At 39.3% G+C, this 23,574-nt stretch overlaps 1 protein-coding gene across 4 annotated transcripts in view; it reads left to right on the top strand.

Annotated features, from left to right (window-relative positions):
• CHST9 (carbohydrate sulfotransferase 9) overlaps positions 1–23,574 on the top strand; it is a 96,939-nt gene that overhangs the window by 65,075 nt on the left and 8,290 nt on the right. For 3 of the 4 annotated variants that reach the window (XM_080582842.1, XM_080582841.1, XM_080582843.1), the window contains one exon: positions 14,569–14,606. In XM_080582842.1, the coding sequence (XP_080438968.1) occupies positions 14,569–14,606 (38 nt within the window). Of the gene's footprint in view, positions 1–13,972; positions 14,129–14,568; positions 14,607–23,574 lie in introns of all 4 variants that reach the window. The other variant, XM_080582844.1, reaches the window with a different exon arrangement.

Genomic DNA, 23,574 nt, shown 5'->3' with positions numbered 1-23,574 from the left:
TGGGATTGTATTACAGGACCAGGATTTATGGGCTGAAATTCCTTTTTCTCTGTGTGTCATGATGAACTTCACTGCAGCATAGCTCCTGCTGCATTTCCTGGAAAGATAAGGTGGACACCTGAATTCACAGTCCCAATGATTGAATGTTATTAAGGGAAGCTGAAAATTAGGTTTCGTAAAATATCTGCACCACTTGTAATGGCATTCCCTTGTGTAGCTTACAGCCTAGAAGGGAATAGCACTTCTGATTCTAGTAATTTACAAAATAGATTATGACCAGCTTAATTGTGAGGCCGAGAGAATTTCAAAAAATCAGAAAGTGAAGTTCTGTATGTTTTTTGCTTCTCATGCGTTTTAAGCAAAGCAGGTAGAGGGCACTAGGTGCTAACATTCGGGCTATCTGCTCCATTGTACTGGTCCTGGACAAATCACTTTGCTGGTCTTCAGCTGTGATTGTAGGTAGCCTGATTTTTACATTGGAATAATCTGGGAACACTCACACAATCTATTAACACAACTCAGCAGTTGGAGCTGTAACATCTTAAACTGCTAAAAGCGGGCCTCCTGCTAGGACTTCAGCATGAGAATACTACAGCCATTGATTTGGGGGTTGTCCATGCAGGTGAAGTTTAGAGTTGACACCTGGCTTCGACAACTGAGACATTTATTGTTTTGTGTGGATTTTGTTTTTCATTTTGAAAATAAATGGAGAGGCATTATTTGTCATGAAAATGGAACTCTAGAGAGTTTTCATCCTGTAGAAGAAGGAAAGCCATAGGAGCTATACTGTATGAACAAAGCTTAATTAAAATATAATTGTATTTAATCAATGCAGTATAATTAGAGGCAGTGTTTAAGAGTTGTTATGATTACTGTTGGGCTATTTGTATTCTTTAAATGGATGTCTGTTTTATGAACAAAAATCCACAACAGCTCAGTTATTAAAAAAAAAAAAGTCTCATAAGTTTTTCCCTAGTGATTTTTGTTGAGTTCCAGGGGAGCAGAACCCAAAAAACACCAAATTGACAGGTGGTAAATATATACCTGTAATGCCTCCTAAACACGAAGTTTCCAGTGTGTGACCTAGGAGAATGGTCTGGTGTTAGCATGTGGCTTAGGATACTGCAGTTCAACCCCCTGCTCTCAGTATGCTTTCTGTGTAACTTTGGAAGTCACTTTGGAAGTCTGTGTTTGTTTATCCCTAAGCTTTGCACACAGAGCATAATACTTCTAATACTCAGTTTGTCTTTCCTTCCTTTTCCTTGGAAATTCATTTAAGCACTCAGCTCAGTGAGAGAGGTCAACACCATCCTGCATGAGGAGAGCCTGGTGGTAGGGCATTTCCTCAGAGCAGGAGGCCATCACTGTGCCCTTTCCAAAAAGGAAGGGTGTAAGCTCTTCCACATTTAAGGTCTCCCATGTGTGCTTTAACAAAACTGTAGGATCAAAAAAGAGCCTTGTGCTGAGACCTTGTGCTGAGATCTTGGTACCTGAAAGCAGAACAAGCAGAGAAGGGATGTTTTGTTTGTGGCATCTAGAGGAACTTTGGTATTTCCACGCTGCTTTACTGCTCAGCACTGACAGAGTGTAAGCGAAAACAGCATAGTAAAAGCGCTTCACCTGCATAGGGATCAAGAACTGAACATGATTTCACTTGTCTGGTATACCCCACTGTTGAGAGCTGTATGAGATACGAACTTGACTTCACTCATGTCTTCCCTGCCTGCCACCACCTGGGCATGTCACTAAGCTATGTTGGACCTGCCAATTGAAGGTCTCCAAACTCTGAAGTAGTTTAAACTGGGGCCTTTTTTTTTTTTTGGCCTTGTGTTGTTGCACATGAAAACAGCAATACTAGGTCAGACCTGGTCTCTGTCTTGCTCAGTATCCTGACAGCAGTGAAACCTCCTCACATTACTTTCCCAAACTCCAGCAGTTTGTGTTTCAGGGACTTCCTGCGCCAGAGGTGGTTTCTGTTTGCTTATCAGCCCCCAAAGGATTTCCCGTCTCTCAGCTTGTTCGCTTGTCCCCTGAATCCATGTAAAGTTTTAGCAGCCGTAACATCCCCTGGCGAAGAGTTCCCGAGTTTCCTTTCCCAGTTGCGTGGAGAGCTGCTTCCTCGTGTTTGTTTTGAACCTGCCATCTGCCTGCTTCATCCGATGCCCCTGGCCTTGTGTTAGAAGAGGCAGCGAACAGTCAGTTCTGATTCACCCTTTCCATGTCACTTATGATTTTGCAGATCTCTATCATATCTCCTCTGGATCATTGTTTTTCCAGGTTTCATAGCGTTGCTCCTTGTAAGCCACTCTATGCTTTCAGTCCACCATCTTACCCTCTTTTTTCTATGCCATTTCTGTCTCATCCTTTATAGGAGTTGAAGGACCACAATTGCATGTAATATTTAAGACACAGGTGTGTGTATACGCTAACACAACAGTTCCTTTGTTTTTCCTGTAGCCTTCAATTTGCTTTCTCTAACTTGTGAGCACATAGCTGACGTTTGTGTAGAAGTCTAGCCACCCCAGTATCTCATTCCTGAGTAGCAAAGAGTTCTGAACTCAGCGCATCATCCACCACTCTTTAAAGTAAAAATGTTTTTCTCTGCCTTGCATCAATTTGCAGAAATTGCACTTCACATGTCACTGGATTACTTACTTACTCTTGTCCAAAGCTCTTTAGCCTCTGTCATTTCTACACCTTACTCAGGTGTAGAAATAATATCAACAGCAGCTGTGGTCATCTCCCTGTTCAGTCCCTTTGTCAGGTGATTTTTAAGAACATACTGAACATCTTTGGTCCTTTCTCAGCCTCCTGCCGGATTCTGCTTCTGACTTTCTTCCATAGTGAGAAATGACCTTTAATTCCTATGCTCTATTTGCTATCTTTTAAATATTTTCCAAATTCATGCAAAAATATTCTCTCTAATTCTGTGCCTGTTAGGTTACCTTAAGAAATCTTGTGTGAGAGATTATCAAATACCTTTTGGAAATCCAAATAGACAGTGTGTCTGAGTAGAGAAGAAAAAAAAAAAAAAAAAAAAGGCGTCCCATACGATGCAAGCCCTGAAGGAAAATAGCAGGCAGTCAAGAGACTTGTTATTGTTGCTCATCTGAACTGTTCAGTCATTTGTGACAAATATTGGTATTCTGGTGCTGATGGTTCAGTAGCAGCTGAACAGATGAGGACTCTGAGGATGTGGATTTACAGCAGGTTTATGCTGATCCACGTGTGAGCTTCCTCAGAAGGGGACTTCTCCTTGCCCCCTCTGTTATCCCCAGCCACGCATCTCCATCCGTACAGCCCATGTGGCTTTTCTGAGCTGATGTGATTAAAAATCAGCCTATTAAGCAAGATGAGGATTTTTAGCTGAGTTGGGTCTGTGATACGTCTTGACCACACAATGCAAGGGCACTAGTGCTGTCATAATGGAGGAGGAAAAGCACATCACTGTGGCAAAAGCGCTCTCCATTTTTGCCAGGCTTGAAGCAGTTTAGACCAGTCATGAAACCAAACACTAAGAAAAGTTGTGGGTCTGTAGTTTGTCTCAAGGGGTAATTTTACTAAGATCATTTGTATATTGAATACTAGGAGGTGGTTGTGTGATGCTATTTGTTTTTCCTTTTCCAGCAAATAACTTGGCATTAATGGAATTGATCCCAGCTTCTATTATTACAGAGACTGTGACTGTTGTAATTTTTACTATACTGGGCTTAACTTTCAGGCTATGCAATAGTAACCATAGGCGTCTGTATTTTTTTTCTGTGATTCTGTGAGGTAGTTGTGTGTAATCCAAGGGGGTGAAAAGTGTGGGCTGTTGAAAGTATGGACATTACTGATATGTTTGTATGAACAGAAGAAATCTGAAACTCTGAGTTGCTTGCAGCTCTGCTATTCCAAAGTTTCCACCTATATACCTAATTAACTATCTATTTAAAAATGCTGCTCACTCCTCGAACTCCCTGCTAGCAACATAAGGACACAAAATTAATTTTTCTGAAGATTTGTTTCTCATTATACCTGCAATACTTGCACTTAGCCTTTATACTGTAAACAATCCCAAGTATACAAATCACTTTAATTATAGCAAAAGGTCAATATGTTTGTGATGCCCAAAAGTTATTGGGGTGTGTGTGGAATGCTCAGTTATCACATTTTCTTTTTTAGATCCCCTAGAAGATAGGAAATTCAGCCCTGTAAAATTGGGTATTTTACTCTTCACTAAATATTTAAGTAATATCAATTGGAGCGGCTTTAGTCCAATATACTTTCTAATCTGAAGAGAATTTTTCCACATTGCCTTTTTGTTTCTATTCACATTCTTTAATTAGATTTTATAAAAAGAAATGTTCAGTTATATAAAAAGTAATAATAAGCTGAATAGAAATATGCCTTTTTTCCTTAATCTGTGGAAATACAGGAAAACCTTGCCCCTGCAGTTAGCAGTAAGCCAATAATATGTTAAGTTTTGTTGATAATCAGACACAATATTGACTGAGTTCCCCTGCCAGAAGGAAAGAGAAATGTCTCATCCTGAGTGCTCAGTTCAGTAGAAAGTAGTAATTCACATGTGAATAATGGTACCATATTATGAATATGTCACTTAGCACTTGCTGAAGCTTACTTGGTCAGTAATTCATATTGCTGATTCATGTCAGGCACACAGGATTTTTTTTTTAATGCCTGAAAAAGAATACAGTTCACTGGGGAGATGTGAAACGTAAAAGTGGTGAGCTTTTTCATTCATAAAAATATTTTTTAATTTAATTACTTAGGAATTCTCAAAGAGCTCTTTACACTTTCTCATCTTTGCAGAAGATGCATTAATCTTGCCCTCACTTTGGGTTACTGTCACTGCTGTCAGTAATAATGCACACCCATGGTCTGCAAACCAGGACTGTGTCACGTTCTTCTTGTAGGTCTCCATAAAGCTGCACCTGCACCTTTTATGGATGCAAATTGTACCAAGGTACCGGCTTTTGGGTACGTGCATATGGTCCTTTGCAAGCAGCAGTATTATTTTTGGGGGGGGGGCAGAAAATGCGTGTGTGTGCAAAACGTGCAGGTGTGGTTTTAAAGCCCACTTGAGAGTTTCCCTTCTGTGTGTGAAAAAGGTGCGCTCTACCTGAGAACAACTCCTTAGCCTCTGCCTGAGTGATCAAATTGATACAGTGCATCATTCAGGCTGTCGCTATTGGGGTACCTCACAGTTTCTGGGCACTGGATATTACCTTACTGCAGTTATTTTTAGTCTCTGTTTAATTAAAGGAAAACATCTAAGCATGTTTTCGGTGACATATGTGAGATCAGTTCTTATAATTATTTCTCCAGCTGAACTCGCTTCATCACCCCTGCCACTTCCCACTTTTGAGCACTGCCAATACCAGAATTGGCACAGCAAGGATGGCACCTAGAGGGAGTCACAGTGGGGATTTCTAAAGTAAGCAAAAGCCTCCTGCCAAAGCAGGGTATGGTGCTGTTTGTAAGGCTTGGAGCATCAGGGTATTTCACCTGCGGGAAAGGAGGTGGTTGCAATCACCTACAGTACATACAATATATGCTCAGTTGCTACTTGGCTAGAGAAAGTTAGTGCTAGGGCATATTACAAGCTTGAGCTGCAGGTTTATCTTTAAACACATTAATCATACAAGGTTTTTGATTGTTTGTTTTTGGTTTTGGGGTTGTTTTTTGTGGTTTTTTTTTTCAAAAGCCAAAATATGGTCTCATGTAGCAGTATTATATCCTTTGCAGACTGGGCTTCAGAGTTGATTTCGGACTTTGGGGGAGGTCATCTCATAAGATTCTGATTAAATAGCTCTCTCATGGGAATTTTGTTTGACCTCTACACATAGATTATTATATAACTTTTTTCCTAGTCCACTATCTTTCCAATACGGAGGATACAGTTTGAATTTTCATGTTTGAAGAACATGTTCAGAGAACATGGCTGAAATGTTTTTATATGTCTATGGAAATTTTCCTGTTGAGGTTTTTTTGTACATCATTATGGGCTCTTCTTTCAAGGAGCTCCTTAAAATATAACCCATCCACTATCTTAAAAAAATAAAATAAAATAAAATAAAATAAAATAAAATAAAATAAAATAAAATAAAATAAAATAAAACAAAACAAAACAAAACAAAACAAAACTAAAGCTGCCTCTGAAGAAAGACTGGTATAGCTGTTTAATTTAGCTCTGTACTCTTATGTTAACCTGAGAATCTTACTTCTTTATAACAGTAATAACTGAGCTTGCATGATCTTTTCAAAGGATGGAGAAACTGTTGGAAGAGGGGGTTTTACAGTGCTCTAGTTACCAAGAGTTGACTCAAATTACAATAAAAAAATAAGTAGTCTTACTTGGTAATATAACCTTATTTGGTAATATTTCAGTAATGTAGTCACAAATGGCAAATGTTAAAACCGTGTATTCTCTTAATAATTCACATATCAGAAATCAACTACTTTGATTAAACAGTGTTGTCAAACTATCCAAATCCATTTGAGAATCAAATCTGCAGCAGTGGTTGAGCTTCCCACCCTCCTCTCTCCCCAGCTTCTTATGACTAGCACAAACCTGAACCTGTGTGCATCTTAGATTCATATTATATTCTCAGTCATGGGTGACCTTTAACAAATGGCTTCCTATAACTATAGTTGAATTCAAGCTCTAGAGTTGGTCGTGAAAGGTCATATTCTAGTTATACAAAACGTAGATAAATTTGTACTCCCTGAAGCAACTGATTGCTGCAGGTTTTTGTTTTGAATCTGACCAATCTAAATGCAGAGCTGTGCATTAGGAAAGGTTATATTTGAGGTTTATTTCTTTTCACTTTTCTCCTCCTAGTTTTCTCTAACTATAAAATCATCCTGTAGATAATTTTTTAGTTTTCCAGTTGTTGAGGTTCTATTTCAAAGGGCTCCTATTTCACCTTTTCCTTTCCCCCCCCGTTCTTTACTCATGGATTAATTGCAAATTCTCATGCATGTAATCTTCCTTACAAATGTGAGCACTGTCTTTCTTTAAGTGTCACATTCTCATTGGGGAATATTTTGCTTTGAAATGAAATAATTTCAGTGAAGTTATTTGAGGCCAATGTGCTAAGAGCGTGCCTTAGAATGGCATATTTAGACCTTAAACAAAGAAACATGGCAGATTCAAACAAGTACAGTTTGTTTATGTAGGCATAACTCAGAATGAGTAGTAAATTGAAAGAATATTTGCTCTCATCACCACTGGTCACTTCCTGGCCTTATGTTGCATAGACAATTCATCTCCTTTTTATTTCTGAAATACAGAAACTGTAGACTAAAACTTCCCATGGAGACTTTGCTGTGGGACTCTACTTTGTAATTAGTGCCAAGAAGCTGGATTTTTCTACCCCTGTTTGGGCTTGCTGCATGCTCATCTTGCATGCCATTGCTTCTGATTCAACCCAAAGAAGCTTTGTACCTCTGATGTTTGTGGTGCAATGGTCCCAGCAGGTGAGTCAAGAAAAAAAGGAAAAAAAAGAAAAAAAGAGGCTCTGTGTGCATAACCATGTCGAACTTTGTGTGCTGCTTGCCTTTGGTACTGTTGCCTTCATCTTCATATACCATTTCCAGACCATTCTAATTAAGATTGGATGGGCATGGTATGCTTCACAGCTGGACTTTCACTCATTTTCACTACAAATGAAAGATCATCAGCTGACCTTTTCTAATGTATGCCACACTGGACGTCATGAGTCCATATGGCTTTGCCTCAAAATAGTTAATCTGACTAAAATTTTAAACTGTGGTCACATTCCTTGTCTGGGTGGGGACAGCCATATGTTCTTAATGTGAACAGAAACTAAGCAGGAACCAAAACCAAATCCAAACTACTGTGAAGTTTTAGCTGTACTGTCAGTGCAATGCAAAGCTTCAGCTGCCTAAGGCTGTAACAGGATATGTTAAACATATAGCAGTATGTCTATAGCTCTATTTCTGCATGGGGTACATGAGTATGTACAAGCATGCACTAGTTACTCTTCATGGTCTTTTCCTTCATGACAGCTCTTAGGTTGCTGCTCACATAGTAAACGCCAGATAGTTTCCCTTCAGTGGAAAGAAATCAAGGGGAACCATCTCTCATTTAGTACACACAAAAAAAGAGACTTAATATAGGAAGCTGCAATGGACCAGCTGACAGGTGGAAACAGATTGTTTTGTGTCAAAGCCCAGAAACCTACTTTGTGGAAGATGATCGCATAAGCAATTGAGCTCAACACTGGAGTGTAGTCAGAGAGACATTTTAACAGATGGTGATCGATGCTCTAGACGATCAGTATATAAAGCACTGTACATACCTAGCAATATGAAAGTGGAGTCTGGTGGTCCATCTGATTGAAAAAGCAATGAAAATGAAAAAGCAATGGCCCATGCAATGTGAGAACTGAGGCAGTTTTTACCTGTGATTTGGAACACTGTGATGGAGTTTGAGGAAATGCATCTGCTAAGCCGTAATTAACTGATCTTTGCTTGCCTAATTGAAGATGAGTAGGATTCCATGGTTTGCTCCATTTGGTTCCTTAGGAGAGCAGGAATCTGAAAAACTTGTGAAGTAGTTAGATAAAAAAGAAAGCTTTTCAAAGCAGTTGCATAATGAGCTGTAAAACAAAATTGAAACAAACTATTCTTGTTGCTGGATACAGGATGAATGCCAAATAGGCATTCAAAATAAATATACAATGTTGAGCTGGAAACCGTCCAAAGCATGATATCAATATTGTGTTGATCTTAAAACCAAATACGTTGTCTGGCATGTTTCCATTATCTCAATCTTCCATCCTTAAAGGAACAAGGTGACAAACCTTTACTTTCCATTTTCCCAGAAATACAAAGCACAACCAGATAGGAGAAAACTGGTGGACAAGCCTGTTTACCAATTATGTTAGTGGGCATACTGGTAATTCTCTATCATTTGAAAATATTTGTCAGTGCTGATGTGGGAGAAGGCAGGTAAAACTCCAAATCTTTAATTAACTTGTTTTCTAATGTCTCCTTGCCATAAGTACAGATACACAGTGTTAACCAATGCAGAATTTGGCCCAAGAATGTATTTGTATTGCACCCTTCCCTCTTTTCTTATGCACAGAATTAATGAATGAAGGTCCTCAATCCTATTAAAATTAATGTTTCTTTGTCAGACCAGGAACACTTTTTTTTCCCCTTTTTTTTTTCCTTTGGGGTTTCTTTTTGTTTTGAATTTGTTAGGTGGAAACTGAATGGTGTATGTTAATCAACACAAGACTTTTGACTACTGGAGCTTGCGTAAATGTTTAGTTTCCCAGGGTCCTTTGAACCTCCAAGAGAACAGTTTTGCATCCTTATTAGAGACTGACAATTAAAGGTCTGTTTTCGTATCACAAGTAATCATGAAAAATTAGCTGGGGAGACCTTGGAATGCTGTGAGAATTTCAGTGTTTTGAGATGGCCAACTTTCCTTCGTTTGCTTCAATCAGTATCAACTTGAGTTTCTTTTTATGTTTCCTACTGCCAGGGCAACTTATGAGTTGGCATTGTGACAGCTGAGAAGGATTATGCAATACCATGAAGATGTGATTAATACATTTTAGGCCACCATAATCATATTCAGTTGCATAATTATCACAGAGGTGCAAAAATAAGCAAAACTAGGTTTTGAAGGCAATGCTTTAAGTTTCAGTTTTCCAAATTCCATATTCAGAGGAAAATATGATGTGTATCTGAAGGAACTGCATAGCTTACAAGTCCTGGAGATTCTGCAGTTAATTTATAGGAAATGTATGTTTTTGTCCTAAATATTATAATCTTTCTATGCCAAGTTACAGGCTTTCTCAGAAGATAATCTGTTAGTGCCACACCTCCTCAGTTAAAACTCTGAAACTAAATCTGAGTGTTTCTTCTTCAGGCTCTGGCACCATTAGAAATTGCTGCAAAAATTTGTCAGAAATGAGTGGTTTGCTTTCCTTTCACTGTTCTGGTAGGTTAGGAAACCAGTAATGAAAGTGGCATGGATCATAACCAAATAGGTTGCATATGTGTTTATTTAGGTCTATAGAAATAATGTAAAATCCAAAGCTGTTAGTGTTTCTGTCACGAACTGGAAAAACAAAATTAAATTGATATTAGAATATCAAATTCTCTCCTCAAAACTGATTTCCTTGTAGTGCTGTTCCCCTCATACCTAAGTGAATATGGCTGTTTCAGATTATGAATATGACTGTTTCAGGGCAAGGCAGAGGGTCCCCCTCTTGTTTAAAAAATAAATCAGTATTTGATTTTGGGGAAAAAAAAAAGAAAGAAATCCTTTGTTGCTAGGACTTGTAGCAGTCATGTCACATAAATTGGCAGATCTGTGTATTTAAGGGATTTTACACTAATTAAATGCAGTAGTAGTCTTTTGCCTTTTGAAATGAAACCTTTTTTTCTTTTGCTATATACTTAGGGAACAAACGTGCTGTCAAAATTCCTAACGTGTCCAACTATTTGAACATAAGAAACAGCATCAAGCTGTTATTTGTTCTGATGGAGTGTGCTCATATTTCTAATCAATCTTTTGTACCTGGTGATGTTAATTATATTTGAGCTGGAAGTAGTTTAACATTAAAAGGAATTACAGCAGATTAATCTGTAAACCTGCACAAATATCACATTCCTTTGTGTGGAGGTAAGCAGGGCACAGTGTGCATAATTACGCGTTGTTCCCTGTGTAGGTTGGGTGAGTAAGGCTGAGGAGTTGGTGTTGCAGTTCCTTGTGACAGCATCAATTACGACATGCTCTTGTGTCTTACAGTGGTCAGTTACATTGGAAAATGTACACTGTTCCTTTCAGTAAGGTAATCTTCCATATCATAAGAACAAGTAAGCAAAACATTGAAAAACCCACCTTGCTCTGGAAGCAGGAGTCGGTGTACTAATTAGTGGATGGAAATACAGAGAAATCTTTTAAAGAAAGTTTGCTGTAAGGTTCTTATTTTTTTCTAAAACAATACAGCTTGAGGTCAACCCAAGAAAGCCATTTATCTCAATCATCCAAAACCACATAAAGGTAGTGTTTTCCACTTTTTGTGATTGGAGAGACAGAAAAAAAGAAAAAAAAAAAGTATCACTAAAAATTATTTTGGGAGGTTTGTTTCTCCACTTCTGGGTTTCAACAATTGTTTTGTCTCAGTTGTACCAGTTTAGCTTCAGTTAGAGTGGCAGGAGAGCAGAGTCTCAGCAAGTAAGAATTCCAGTTGGTACTGGTAAATACATGTCTTCTGATGCAAAACATCAGTGGAGTGTAGTTGTCTATGATGGAGATCGTCTGATATGCTTGCATTGTCAAGGCTGGTCAGATAGCACTACTCAGCTGAGGTAGGAACAGTTTGCCTTGTAACATGTAGGGGGGAAAAAACGTTTTAGGAGCAATACAGGATAAGAACAACCCATTCACATTGCAGAAGACATCTCTTGGACTACACTGACTACCAGCTGAGCAACTTTCTTACAAATTTCCAGATGGCAGTAAATTCCCCAATTAGTTTGATGTTCATGCATCCATTCATCTTGTACGAGCTGCTGTCTCACTGCAGTGGCTCAGGAAAAGCTGTTGTAAATTTTGAATTTAGTGTTGAAGGTCTATGGGTAATGAAACATCTGGCAATGCTCAGGAATTATGTGAATGTCATGAGCCTAATGCAGGTGTTACCTCTGGGACTGACTGGCCTGTTCTGACAGTTCTGGTCTAATTGGTGTCCCGTTGCCTCGTGTCCTTTGAATTTGGACCTTTCTCTCTAATGGGGCCAGAGAATGATGACAGTCATAACAAGTGATCACAAAGCACCTAAACAGAAACATCCTTCTCAACATTATGGGTGCCTAAAGTAAAACACAGATTAGTGACTAGCCATTCTAAAAGTCATTCTAAAATAAAAATAAAATACAAAGCAGGACAGACAAAATTTTGGTTATTTCAATGACAAAGCCTTCTACTGCCCTACTGTTAACTGACAGCTGAAAGCGTGAACACCTTTCAGTGCTAGAGGTGTTACTAAGTTGTGCCTTTAAACATATATATATATATTTATTTTTTTAAGCTGAATTCTGGAGGGACATTTTTATTTAATAGTTGCTGTTAATGAAAGAATGCCCATTTTAAACTTAATGATGATCTATTACAGTGAGGAAGGGGGAAATAAAAGGCTATTCTATTCATGCTAAGGAAAATGAAGGTGTTGTTTCATGCATTCATGTTTTTTTCCACTTTTTTGTAGCTTTTCACCTTAAAACAAAAGTACAGTACACATCAGGACTTCACAGACTTCCTGAAATAATGGTGCCAATGTATTTGCACCCTAATTTGCAGCATCTCTGTTATTACAGATCTTGGCCTCTTCTGAGCATAACTGCTGACTATACCAAATTCATGTAGTTTCGTGATGAGGACAAGGATCATCTAGTGAATAAATGGAGAACACAGTAGTCAGTTTGCTGTTGACCTTGAATTTGATCTCCTTCTTGTCCTTAACAGCCTAGTCAATCTCTGTCCTATTTAACCCATGTCATCATTACCAGTATATCATGCAGACGCTTTGGCAACTGCCTTCTCCTAGATACTGTTGTATTTAAATTGACAAAAATAAATAAATAAATAAATAAATAAAGAGAACTAAGAATGAACAAAGAAAGAGCTACACAAATTCATCTTCACTTTTTCCTTAGCCATGTCAGAAGTAGCCAGACAGGTCTTTCCCAGTCTTTGTGTCCATTTTTATATTTGCTTGAGGTAGAAACCACAAGTTTGATTGATAATGCAATTTGCATCTTGATGCATCACTGGCAATACAATGGCATGAAAGGCTACTCTCACGGAGCGCACTTTTCCCTCTGGGCTGACTTTAGAAACTCATTGATGTCACTTCCTTCCTCAGTCAGCAAGTGAATTTTCACTAATTCTCAAGACCAGCTGTCCATGCTGTCAACAGAAAGTTATTAAAATTCCTTTAAAGTGAATCAAAATAGCCTAAAAACAAATGTACTGGGAAACAGGAAAGCATCAGTATTCAAAGTCCACAAACCTTTGAGCAAAATAGTGTTGATCTAACCAGAGATTTCAAACACTGTGCTTTCCTAGCAACTTGTATATGATAACAGAATGCTAAAAACACATATTCCTTTAATCTTCTATTACCAACAATCTATTTGGTTAAAAATTAGTTACATGATAAAATTCCATTAATTCCAAAGATGATCTCAGTGAACAAGGGAATACGTTTTGAAAATTCTCCTCTAAATTATATGGGGTTTTTGTGATTTTTTTTTTTGAGGCAAGAAAAAAAATGTTTTTTTTTATTTATTTATTTAGCAAATGAAAACACAACAGAAGCAGGCAGGAAATAATTATCATAAGAGACAATCTTATAATATAGCCTGAAGTAATTTTCTTTATCTAAATTATCTATAATGCTTTCCTTGAAAATAGGAGAATTCTCAGCAACCAGTAGGGAAGAACATTTTCCTTTAATTATTAGTGTGTTCTAACATTTAAAATATTTTCATCTGATTTTAAAACTTCTATCTTGTGCCACACACATCAATGCAAAGACACTTAGTTGAAATGGAGCATCATTTCTAGTGCTGAAGGAGGCAGCCATCCGTGCTAGGCAGAAACAGGCTGCCCTGACAGTTAATAGTGATACTGACAGGTTATAAACAGTGTCCTATCATTATTACTTAAAAAACACTGTGGGTACATGTAGCCTAGCTGGATAGGTCAGTGCGAAATTCCTGATTTTCCCTGATACGTGTGGATAGTCTCCAGTAGCAAAGGGAGGGTAATTGATACCAGCTGCCCTTTTGACAGATAGTGCATGGGAATGGTAAATGAGGCAAAATTACTGTCCCGTTTGATCTAAAAGGAAAGAAGAGGTTTGAGATGGCACTGCTGTGAGGGTCCCAGATGGCTCTAGGAAAGCAATGTTCTTTCTAGGCTTTCATCATGTCTTCAGGAGTACGCTCAAGGACGTTGCAGAAGAAGGCCAGGATGAGGGAGCGGGACCGTAACTCAACTCATCACTTTGGGGATATTATCAGGATAGAATTTCTCCCTTGAGCCAGCTGGCGCCTACCCTCAGTCATGACACAGGCACGTAATTTTATCTCAGGTTAACAGCAGAAGCTGCTTTTCTCCTCTGATGCTCAAATCCTAAGCTGGATGCTACCAGTCTCTCAGGCACGTATATGTGCAGCAGTACATCTCACAACATTAATTAAGAGCTTTGTAGAACGTATTTGAAATTTGTTGCCTTCATTTTGTATGTTGCAATTCCTTGTGGGGTACCAGATTAGTAAGACTGGATACCTATCTCAATCTTATTTTTATGGTATTTTGCTTAAGAGGAGCTTGTTTTTTTCCTTTTCCTTTGGATTTCTGTTTATAAGTTTCAAATCATTTGTTCATGTTAAACACTATTTCTTAATTACGTTTGATTTTTTTTTGTTCCTGACTTTACAGTGATTGTTGTGTATGTACATTATCATATTCATTAAAATATGTACAAACTAATTATTTTCTTTCTCTTTCAGCATCTGAAGAAAAATTGCAACAACAGATAACTAATCAGGTACTTTCACACTTCCATTTTTTGTTATTTAATTTTTCATGTAGAGAAACTATAGAAATTACAAAGAGGAGAACTTCACAGGACAGGCTAATATTAACTATACAGGTACGTTAAGGGCCACAGATCAGATAATTTCCTGGCTCTGCAGATGTGTCAAATTCACATGAGTAGCCATCCTCAGATATGCCATTTAAGCAACTCAGTGCATCTGCTTAGCAGTTGTTGATTGTGAGGACAGAGCCTGCCAATACTTTGTCCACTGGTATCAAACTTTGTAGCACAGTTATGTTATACTTTTTTTTTTTTTCCAAGTGAGTGATACTTCTCGTTTGCTAGTATTCCTTAAAAAATAAATTAATTAATTAAAATAAAATAAAATAAAATAAAATAAAATAAAATAAAATAAAATAAAATAAAATAAAAAAGGAAACTACTGATATGAAACATTTCATGTGTTTCATATCGCATACTGGTATGAAACATTTCAATCTTGTTTAGGTTTTCAGTTCTGCTGTGTATTTTCATGCGGCTTCACTAAAGTGGGAAGATGCTTGTGGAGGAGTTTTCTCTGCTGTCTTTATCACTGCATCAGTTGGAAGTAATTATATAGAAAATAGCCTTTACACATTCCTATTCGTTATCTCAGCATCAGGAAAAGTATATAGGAATTATGCTGAAATAAAATTTCCCTTGACCAGATAGAGAGGAGGAAAGGCATAGGTTGCTAAAGAATATGCTCTTCCTGAATGGAAAGACAGGACTTGTACAGCAGTGCTGTGTTACTCCTTATTCACAGTTTCTTGTCCTCGCACTGAATGCTGTTATCTGGATGGCACATAAATAGGTGTTTGTATTGTTTGTGAGATTTATTTCTAAGTCACTTAAAAAGCAGTCATTAGAATGTTTATATTCCAGCAATTTCCCTCCATTAACTATTCTTCCTTCCAAGCCTTAAGCTGATGCATGGCGTCATACCTCGCCGTTATCTGTGAACTGACCACCTAGATGGGGACTGGCTACCTAAGGCAGTCGTGCACAGTCTGGGTCCAACAGCATTCCCCTCTGATGGCACAGCACTGCATGGATGTCACTGTCACTTTCAGTCCCTTGAGCTGGCACCACTCCTGACCAAGTCAGGCCCTGAAGGTCTGGAAGGTCACAGGGAGCCTGGTCATGAGATGTCAAATAGTAACCATTGGTTTGTTCCATCAGAGCTGTTCCCGTTACCTTGGATAATTGATGGGCAAACATATTTAGCCCTGAATTTAGCATTTCATCAAGCAAAGAAATACATATATATATTTTCTAAATAAACGTAAAAGTGTTCTGAAACTTACTGGAAGTTTTGTGCTTTGGCTGAAAGTTTATATCCTAAAAACAAGCCTAATTAACTTTTATAAACTAAATTACATTTGAAAATTAGCCTGAAATGTCTTGCAAGAACACTTTTGGGAGTCATTATTGGCCAGAAGGGGGGGCAGTTGTATTTTTAAAACAGCTTGAGGCTACGTTGACGGGGATGGCTGACTGGAGATCTAATTCTGCACGTTTTCCCTGTGACAGACCCAGCTCAGTGGAGGGCATTGCCCTTCACTAAGGAAGGGTGTACTGTGATAAAAAGGACATTTGTCGTAGTTGCAAAAGGTGTATTTGGTACCATGCTTTATGTACCTGGTCTGGCTCTTTTCCTGCATGCCATTGCCTTCTCCTCGAACTGCTCACAAGCTCTGTCTCTCTACAGTTAGCTTAAGAACATGTTTTCCAGTAAAATTTCATTGCTTTCATATGTGAAGGGTGTACCCAAATAAAGCTGTGAAAAGTTGATTTGGGGATGAATGGTAGACACTCATTTTTATACGGATACTAGTGAAGCTGATGATGCCCAATTCTGAACTAACTTCCTTTGAGCCTCCAATAAAATGGAAAAGTGTTTTAAATTAGAAACCAATTTTATTTTCAAGTTCACAACTTAGGATGCCATTGCAGAGGCACTGCATGTATGATTTGAAGTAATATTACTTCAATAAATAGATTTAAACAGAAGTTGATCCTAATGGAGGACCTCCCCTGGAAGGATTCTGTTTATTCCCAATACTGAACCAGAAATTTTGTATGCAGGATAAGATATTTACCCCTGTAAAATCCAGTAGCTTTCTTTAAGTCAGTGCAACAGCTCTGAGTTAAACTGGCTGCCAGAATTTTAGCGAGGGAGAAGAGGTTCTGCAGAAGATGGATGATGTTACAACTTGACAGGAACAGTAGTGCGAAGGGGCAAAGAACAGGAAATGTCTTGTTGAGAGGTGACTGAAACAGGGAAGGGATGGGGAAAAGATAAAGCTGCTTGTCCTACTGATCTCCTGCTAGGTAAACCCCTTACTGTTGGTGGGGATGTGGAACCTCTGGCATCTTAAAGACCGCTGTCTCTTTGTGGTTCTTAGCTCCTTTTAAAGTCTAAGCAAAGTTTTGTGAAATATAACATAGATATATTACCACAGTATTATATGCTTCCAAAACCCCTAGTCTACAATTACCACTTTTACAGTCTCTTGTTCGCTTTGATCATGAGGCATTTGCTATTTTTCCTTGAGCACCCTTTTGTGGTTTGTGTATATGAGCATGCATGTTTGTTTAACAGCAGCGGTCAGCTACCACTCTGCCTGAACCGGGTCATCCAGGCTTTTCAATACCTGTTTTTAGCTACCTTTGCAACTTCAGGGTAAATGCTGGCACTGATCTACAGCCTGATTAGCTGTAGCATAACTACTGCTAAGGGAAATGTAAGGAAACAAGAACAGACCTTGTGCTTCTAACTGTGTAACTGTCTTGGCTAAGAAAACATTACAGACTGCCAGTCAAAATGTGTCTGAAGGCAATCCTTTATGTTTCATCCTTGCCACTCAGATGGATCTGTGTTGTGGTCTTAATACATACTCCTACATGTGGTTTTGCCCAGTGCTTCCCAGAAGCTCTGAAGGACTATCAAGAATATGCGTACTTGCATTTTGAATCTGAATGTGTTTGCATGGTCGCGAGTTAAAATCCCTTCTGTGTTTGTCTCTTTTGCAGTGAGGTAGCTGATAGGGTCAGGAGGCTGGTGGGAATGCTCCGCAATATGTCCCATTGTTTTCCTCCCTGGGGAGCTCTCTCAAAGCAAGCTCTCTTGCAGTGGCATCTCCTTCTCTTAGCCTTTGAGCATCAGGGAGGGTTTCCTTTTCTGCACATTGGGATGGGGAGACACAGTAACGCAGAAAGGGCTTTGATGAAGCAATGTACCTGCTCAAGCTAGGTGTGAACCAGGAGTACCTGTACATCTGCTGAAGTGAAAAGGTGAAAGAAAAGTCAAACAGACCTCTGTTAAATGATAGTGTAAGATTGTTACACAGACCTTGTTGGGGAATGACCTCTGCTTCCTTCAAGTATCCATGTGGTGTAAAAAACTTAAGCCAAGATGAGCAAAAAACTCCACAGTTCAGTCCAAATTCCTTTATTTTCCTTGTGCAGTGCTGTGGTCTATGTCAATACTCTCCCCTACCCCCTTCATCCTCTTACACAATCTAGCTAACAAAAGTTCAGTCTGTGTACGCTGGCTTCCACATGCTGGTATTTTGAGGTTGTCTAATAGGTATGTCCCCCTTGCTCCTGTTTTCCCATTTTGGGGTCATATTCCTCACTGTTACTTCATTCCCACAAAATTAAGAGTTTGAAAATCTTCAAGAAAACTGATGCATTTAGCCCACCAAACAAGTGGAACACTTCTATATGCTTCATAGAATCACACAATAGTTGAGGTTGGAAGGTGCCTCTGGAGATCATCTAGTCCAACCCCTGTAATTCAAAGCAGGAGCAGCAAGAGCAGGTTGCCCAGGACCATGTCCAGTTGGGTTTTGAGTATGTCCAAGAATGGAGACTCCGTAGCCTCTCTGGGAACCTCTTTCAGTGTTAAGTACCCTCAGAGGAAAAGTGTTATCTTATATTTAAATGGAGTTTCCTGTGTTTTGGTTACTGCCTGCTGCCTTGCGTCCTGTCACTGTGCACCACGGAGAGGAGCCTGGCTCTATCTTCTTTACTCCCCCTAGCAGGTAATAAGTGATAAGTTATCTTACCACACAGTGGTAAGATGCCCCTGAACCTTCTTTTCTCCAGACTGAGTAGACCAGCTCTCTCAGCCACTCCTTATAGGTCAGATGTTTCAATTCCTTAAATATCTTTGTTACCCCTTACTGGACTCATTCCAGTATGTCTCTTTTATGCTGGGGAGCACAGAGCTGGACACCGCACTCCAGATGTCTCACCAGGGCTGAACAAAGTGGAAGAATCACCTCTCCCAGTCCGCTAGCAATGCTTTGCCTAATTTTGCCCATGATGCTGTTGACCTTTGCCATGAAGGCACATCCATGACCAGGACCCCCAGGGCCTTTTCTGAAGCTGCTTCCCAGCTGGCCATCTCCCAGCTTGAACTGGGGCATGGCGTTGTGTTTCCCCAAGAGGTGCACTTTGTATTTCCCTCTGTTGAATTCCATGAGGTTCTAGTTTATCCCTTTCTCAAGTCTGTCAAGGTCCCTCCAAACAGCAGCACAACCTTCTGGTGATATCTGATAGGAAAATCAGACAGGAAGAATTGTTCAGGTTTGCCCTGCACATAATGTATTCTTTCTTCCAAGCTGATCAGGGCCGCTCCTGATACCATTCTTAGTGCTCTTCAAGTTCAGATAACACAATATCCCTTCACTTATGAAATAATACATAGTATTGAGATGGTGAATCTCAGAAACATGAGGGAGTACATACTATTCAAACAAGAACAACAGACACTTTTATTTGAGAACCTTTTCAGTATGCTTTTGGAAGAAACCTTGCTTGGGCTCTATACACAGGAATATAAATGCAATGTGTGAAGATAAAAATATCCTCAGTTTTGTGGAGTGATCCTTGTGATAAAACCAAGGATTAGAGAATGCAACAGGCTAAGACTAAGGTTGGACACTGAGCACAAGTAATGAAGTGACATGAGGTTTGAGCAGTGAAAGTCAGAAAGGGCTGGGAAGTTGAGTTGCAATCCTGACTGACTCTGAGTTTTCTCTCTGTCCCTTCTCACTCTGTAAAATGGCAAGGTTTTTTAATGTTAATCAGAAATTAGGAATTACAGTTTTCACATGGGGTAGGCAATTATTATCTTGCCATGTTTTGCAGACATTGAAAAAATGAAGTGTGAAGGTCAAAGGACTTTCTCAAAGTTACAAAACCAAACACTGAGGTTCTGGCCCATGCACCTGCCCTTAACCATAGCACAGTCTTTTCTAATCATTCCTCTGCTTCAAAGAGGGACAGTGGTTGAACTAGTTAGTGTTTGGATGGTGCACTGATCATCTGTAACACTAATGGCATGCATACCAAGAGGACTGCTAGACTAAAAAACTTCCACAGAGTTTTTTCTCTTACCTGTGATAAACATGAGCTAGTTTCCTCCTGTAAAAATAGGATGTTACATTCCAGTTAGTATGAAGGAGCATGCAGCAGATAATTCCCTTTGTAAATTCACAGCCTATTTATTCCATGTTAATTCATGAATGTAATCAATTCTCAAGTATTATATTTTTTTTTGTAAAATTGAACACATAAATTTATTTGAAAGTATTATGAATGTAGGCAAACACAAATTTGAGATATTTGCCAACCTAGAGTGTAATATATATACATATTTATTTTTTATTTACCAATAAAGTCATCTAATTTGAATGAAATGCTAATTGTGATTGAAGGGAAAATGCTTTGAGACCTCTAGAGATTTTACTGTCTCTTCCAAAGCAATTTGGGGGAAATTGAATTCTTCATGCCTGAATATACATTAATATTCTTCTTAACCTAGTTTCATTTGAAACTTTTCTTACTGTTTCCAAAAGAGCAAGATGTCTTGTTTATTCTGGAAGATAAGTGTGTTTATCTGCAGACGAGATGGAAACGGATTCGGTTTACCAGCAAAAAATCCCTATGGATCTTACCACAGCCACTAATGTGAGAAATATTGCCATGTATGCAGAGGCACAACATTACATTACAGGCCTCTCTTCTCAAAAGGGATTTTTGTGGTGGTGGTGGTTTTTTTGTCTTTTTTTTTAGGGGGGGGGGGGAATACCTTTTTTTATTCATCTTCATTTTCACATGTCTCTAGATGTAAATGCTGTTGGCACCCTGGGGAGACCTGTCCAGTCACACTGCCAGGTCATCTCCTTGTTAGTCCTCCTGTGATAATGTTTGATGCCAAGGCCAATTTTAGCCAATTTCAACATGATTACAAAAGGAGCTCAGCAGTGTGAAGGGGGCTGGCTGGTCAGAGGGGAAATTTTGTCCTTGCTGGGGGGAAATGCAGAAGGTCACATCCCAGTTCTGTATCCATTTCAAGAGAGGGCAAAGGGTTGGCCAGCAAGGAGTGCAGGTGGTGAGCCACCACATTTATGTTGACCACTGCCAGCGGTTGGATACAGGCAAGAACTGGAAGTGCTGTCCTGGGAGAGGATAGGGAAATATGACTGAAACCCCCACAAAACTAGGCCACCACTTGTCTTGCTGCCTGTAAGAATGGCTTGTTGAACAGCTTGTTTGTAGCCTAATGTCTGTAGATGAAGTAATTCCTTTAAGTAATTGGTGGAAAGGATTTGGTACCCAACTCAAAGCCTTTTGGGTTTGCAATCACGTTGTTTCACAATATAGCACATGCTCTTTGCCTCATTTTTATGCCAGGTATCTTAACGGGCATCCAGACTCCACATTTGCCTACTCAGAACAAACATCTAAGCAACTATTTAAGTAGCTACTATCTTCACTGTAGTTCATGGGGGCAGGTTAGGAAGGACACTGAAGTACTGAAATTCAACCCAAGTCCAGGTCTGTGACAACCTCTGCTCATTCATCATCTCGCAGTGGAGGCAGCTGAGCCTTTGTTCCTCTGCGGGTGCAGATGTGCCACAGTGTTGGCAAGACTAAACCAACCTTGTCACTTCTTTTCTTGGTGTGGTGGGAACCCACAAATGGCCATCTTGCTGGGAAAGCTCACACCTGCCAGATTGGGCTGCATAAGGTACAGGTATGCTGGGAGATCTTAAAATGACACTGGGATATCTGTGAAAACTGAGTCAGTCCCTGAGATAAGGAAGTCCATGGTTAATTTTCTTCCTCTGCCACAGGAGATTCAAGACTACAGCTTCTGCTGCCTCTAAAATCTGTGTTGTATCCTGCAGAAGTAAACGAGGGAGAGAGGCTCACCCACCTTACAGCACTCCCTGGAGCCAGGGTTTCAGTCCAAGCTTGCAGATCTGGCAGATCTCCTGAGTTAATGCCCAGCAGTTAGATCACTCTCTGGGTGAATAGATGGTGAATCTCCTCATGGGGATGGTGCCAAAGGGAACCAGGTTTTCCTGGTGCAGGGTGGGTGCTGGTCAACAAGTGCCATAAAAAGATGTTGGTGTCTAACCTCAAGTGTGAGCCCTCTTCTTTAGGGAGGAAAATTAGGGAGGAAAATAGATGTTGTTTCAAATATGAAGTATACTTAAGAATGCCTGTCTGGCTTAAAATAACTATTTATTTTCCTCTTCATAAAATGACTGTGTATGTGACTTACCACATACTTGGAAATAACGATTTTGAGAATTGCATGTCAACAAAAGAAACCGTTTAGATTATTTGATTTGCTTCTGTGCTTTAAGTTATGAGAAAGTAGGCACACTAACATTATTTAATGAACTCAAATAAGAGACAATACGTAATATTTTGAGATTACCTGTCATTTTCAGATTTAAACTTCCTACATGCAAATAGTAAGCCTACCAGTCAGTGGAACACAAAAGTCTTTTATCTAATGTTCTTTTTCATAAAACAAGTATAATCTTAATTTGAGTCCATTGTGAATTTCAGGTTATTTAAGCTGCTTTAGTATGACATTGTTCTGTACAGAAATCAGTGAGAGCTGAGTGAAAATTTCTGGTTACTGACTGAAGTGGCTGACATCGGTTCTATTAAGAGTCTACACAGGAGGAGGACTGAGCTCAGAAATAAATAATGATGGAACACACTGGGCTACCTATTCCCAAAATGAGTGTGACTGCACAGGAATGAGGCAGGGCTAAAGATGAGCAAGGTTAAATGGTCTGTGATCTGAAATTTGCCTTTTACTAGCAGACCATTTTAGCTAAACATCTAGAGACAAACACTCTGTGTAAACTGGATGCAGTCTCTGCCCAACCACAAGCTGTCTGGGCTGTAATGTCTCTGTGCTTGCTTACAATTCTGTAAAGTTACACTGGGAAGAACCAGCCCCATGAAACTGTTGTCAGAAAGTCATAGTAGTAGCATCAACATTGCACTATACAGAGGCCAATTTATCACAACTATGGATCAACCCTGACAGTGGTTTCTTTATTAGTAACAAGGGTGAGTGCTTATTTTTGTCTTCAATACTTGGTTGCAGCTGTCTTGGTGAATCTTTAATCTGTCACACAAACTTACATGGCTGTGTTAGTTTCTGATAACCATGGCATTTTAATTGGGACTTTTTTGTTTTTATTAACTGTGCCTTGATCTTTCTTATCCATCCCATTTTGAGCATGTTTTGGAGAACCCACATGTTTTGACTGTGAGGATGGAAACAGGAGGGAATTAATTCCAGATTTGAACAAGAATTGGCAAGTAAAATTAGAGATTAATTTCCTTCATCCAAGCTGCTGACCATATGAATCAGCTTGCTGGAGTGTCTGGTGCAGACTGTCTTGCCTCATTACCATGGGTGACGTTGTACTTTCTGTACTTGGATACAGGAGGCACAGAGAGGAGGGGAGCCCAATGCAAAGCCTTCAGTAGTGTATCTGTGAGGGTCCTGGGCACAGACAGATGGTTTCCTCCTGTTCCCTTACTAAATGGGGACAGGGCTACTACTGTGGTCTTGATAATATTGCTATTCATCTTATAATGTTGGGCC

Source organism: Anser brachyrhynchus (genome assembly GCF_964034855.1).
Source record: "Anser brachyrhynchus genome assembly, chromosome: 2".
Lineage (NCBI taxonomy): Eukaryota > Metazoa > Chordata > Aves > Anseriformes > Anatidae > Anser > Anser brachyrhynchus.
Note: the sequence above shows the minus strand (reverse complement) of the source record. Positions and strands in the feature narration are given on the sequence as shown.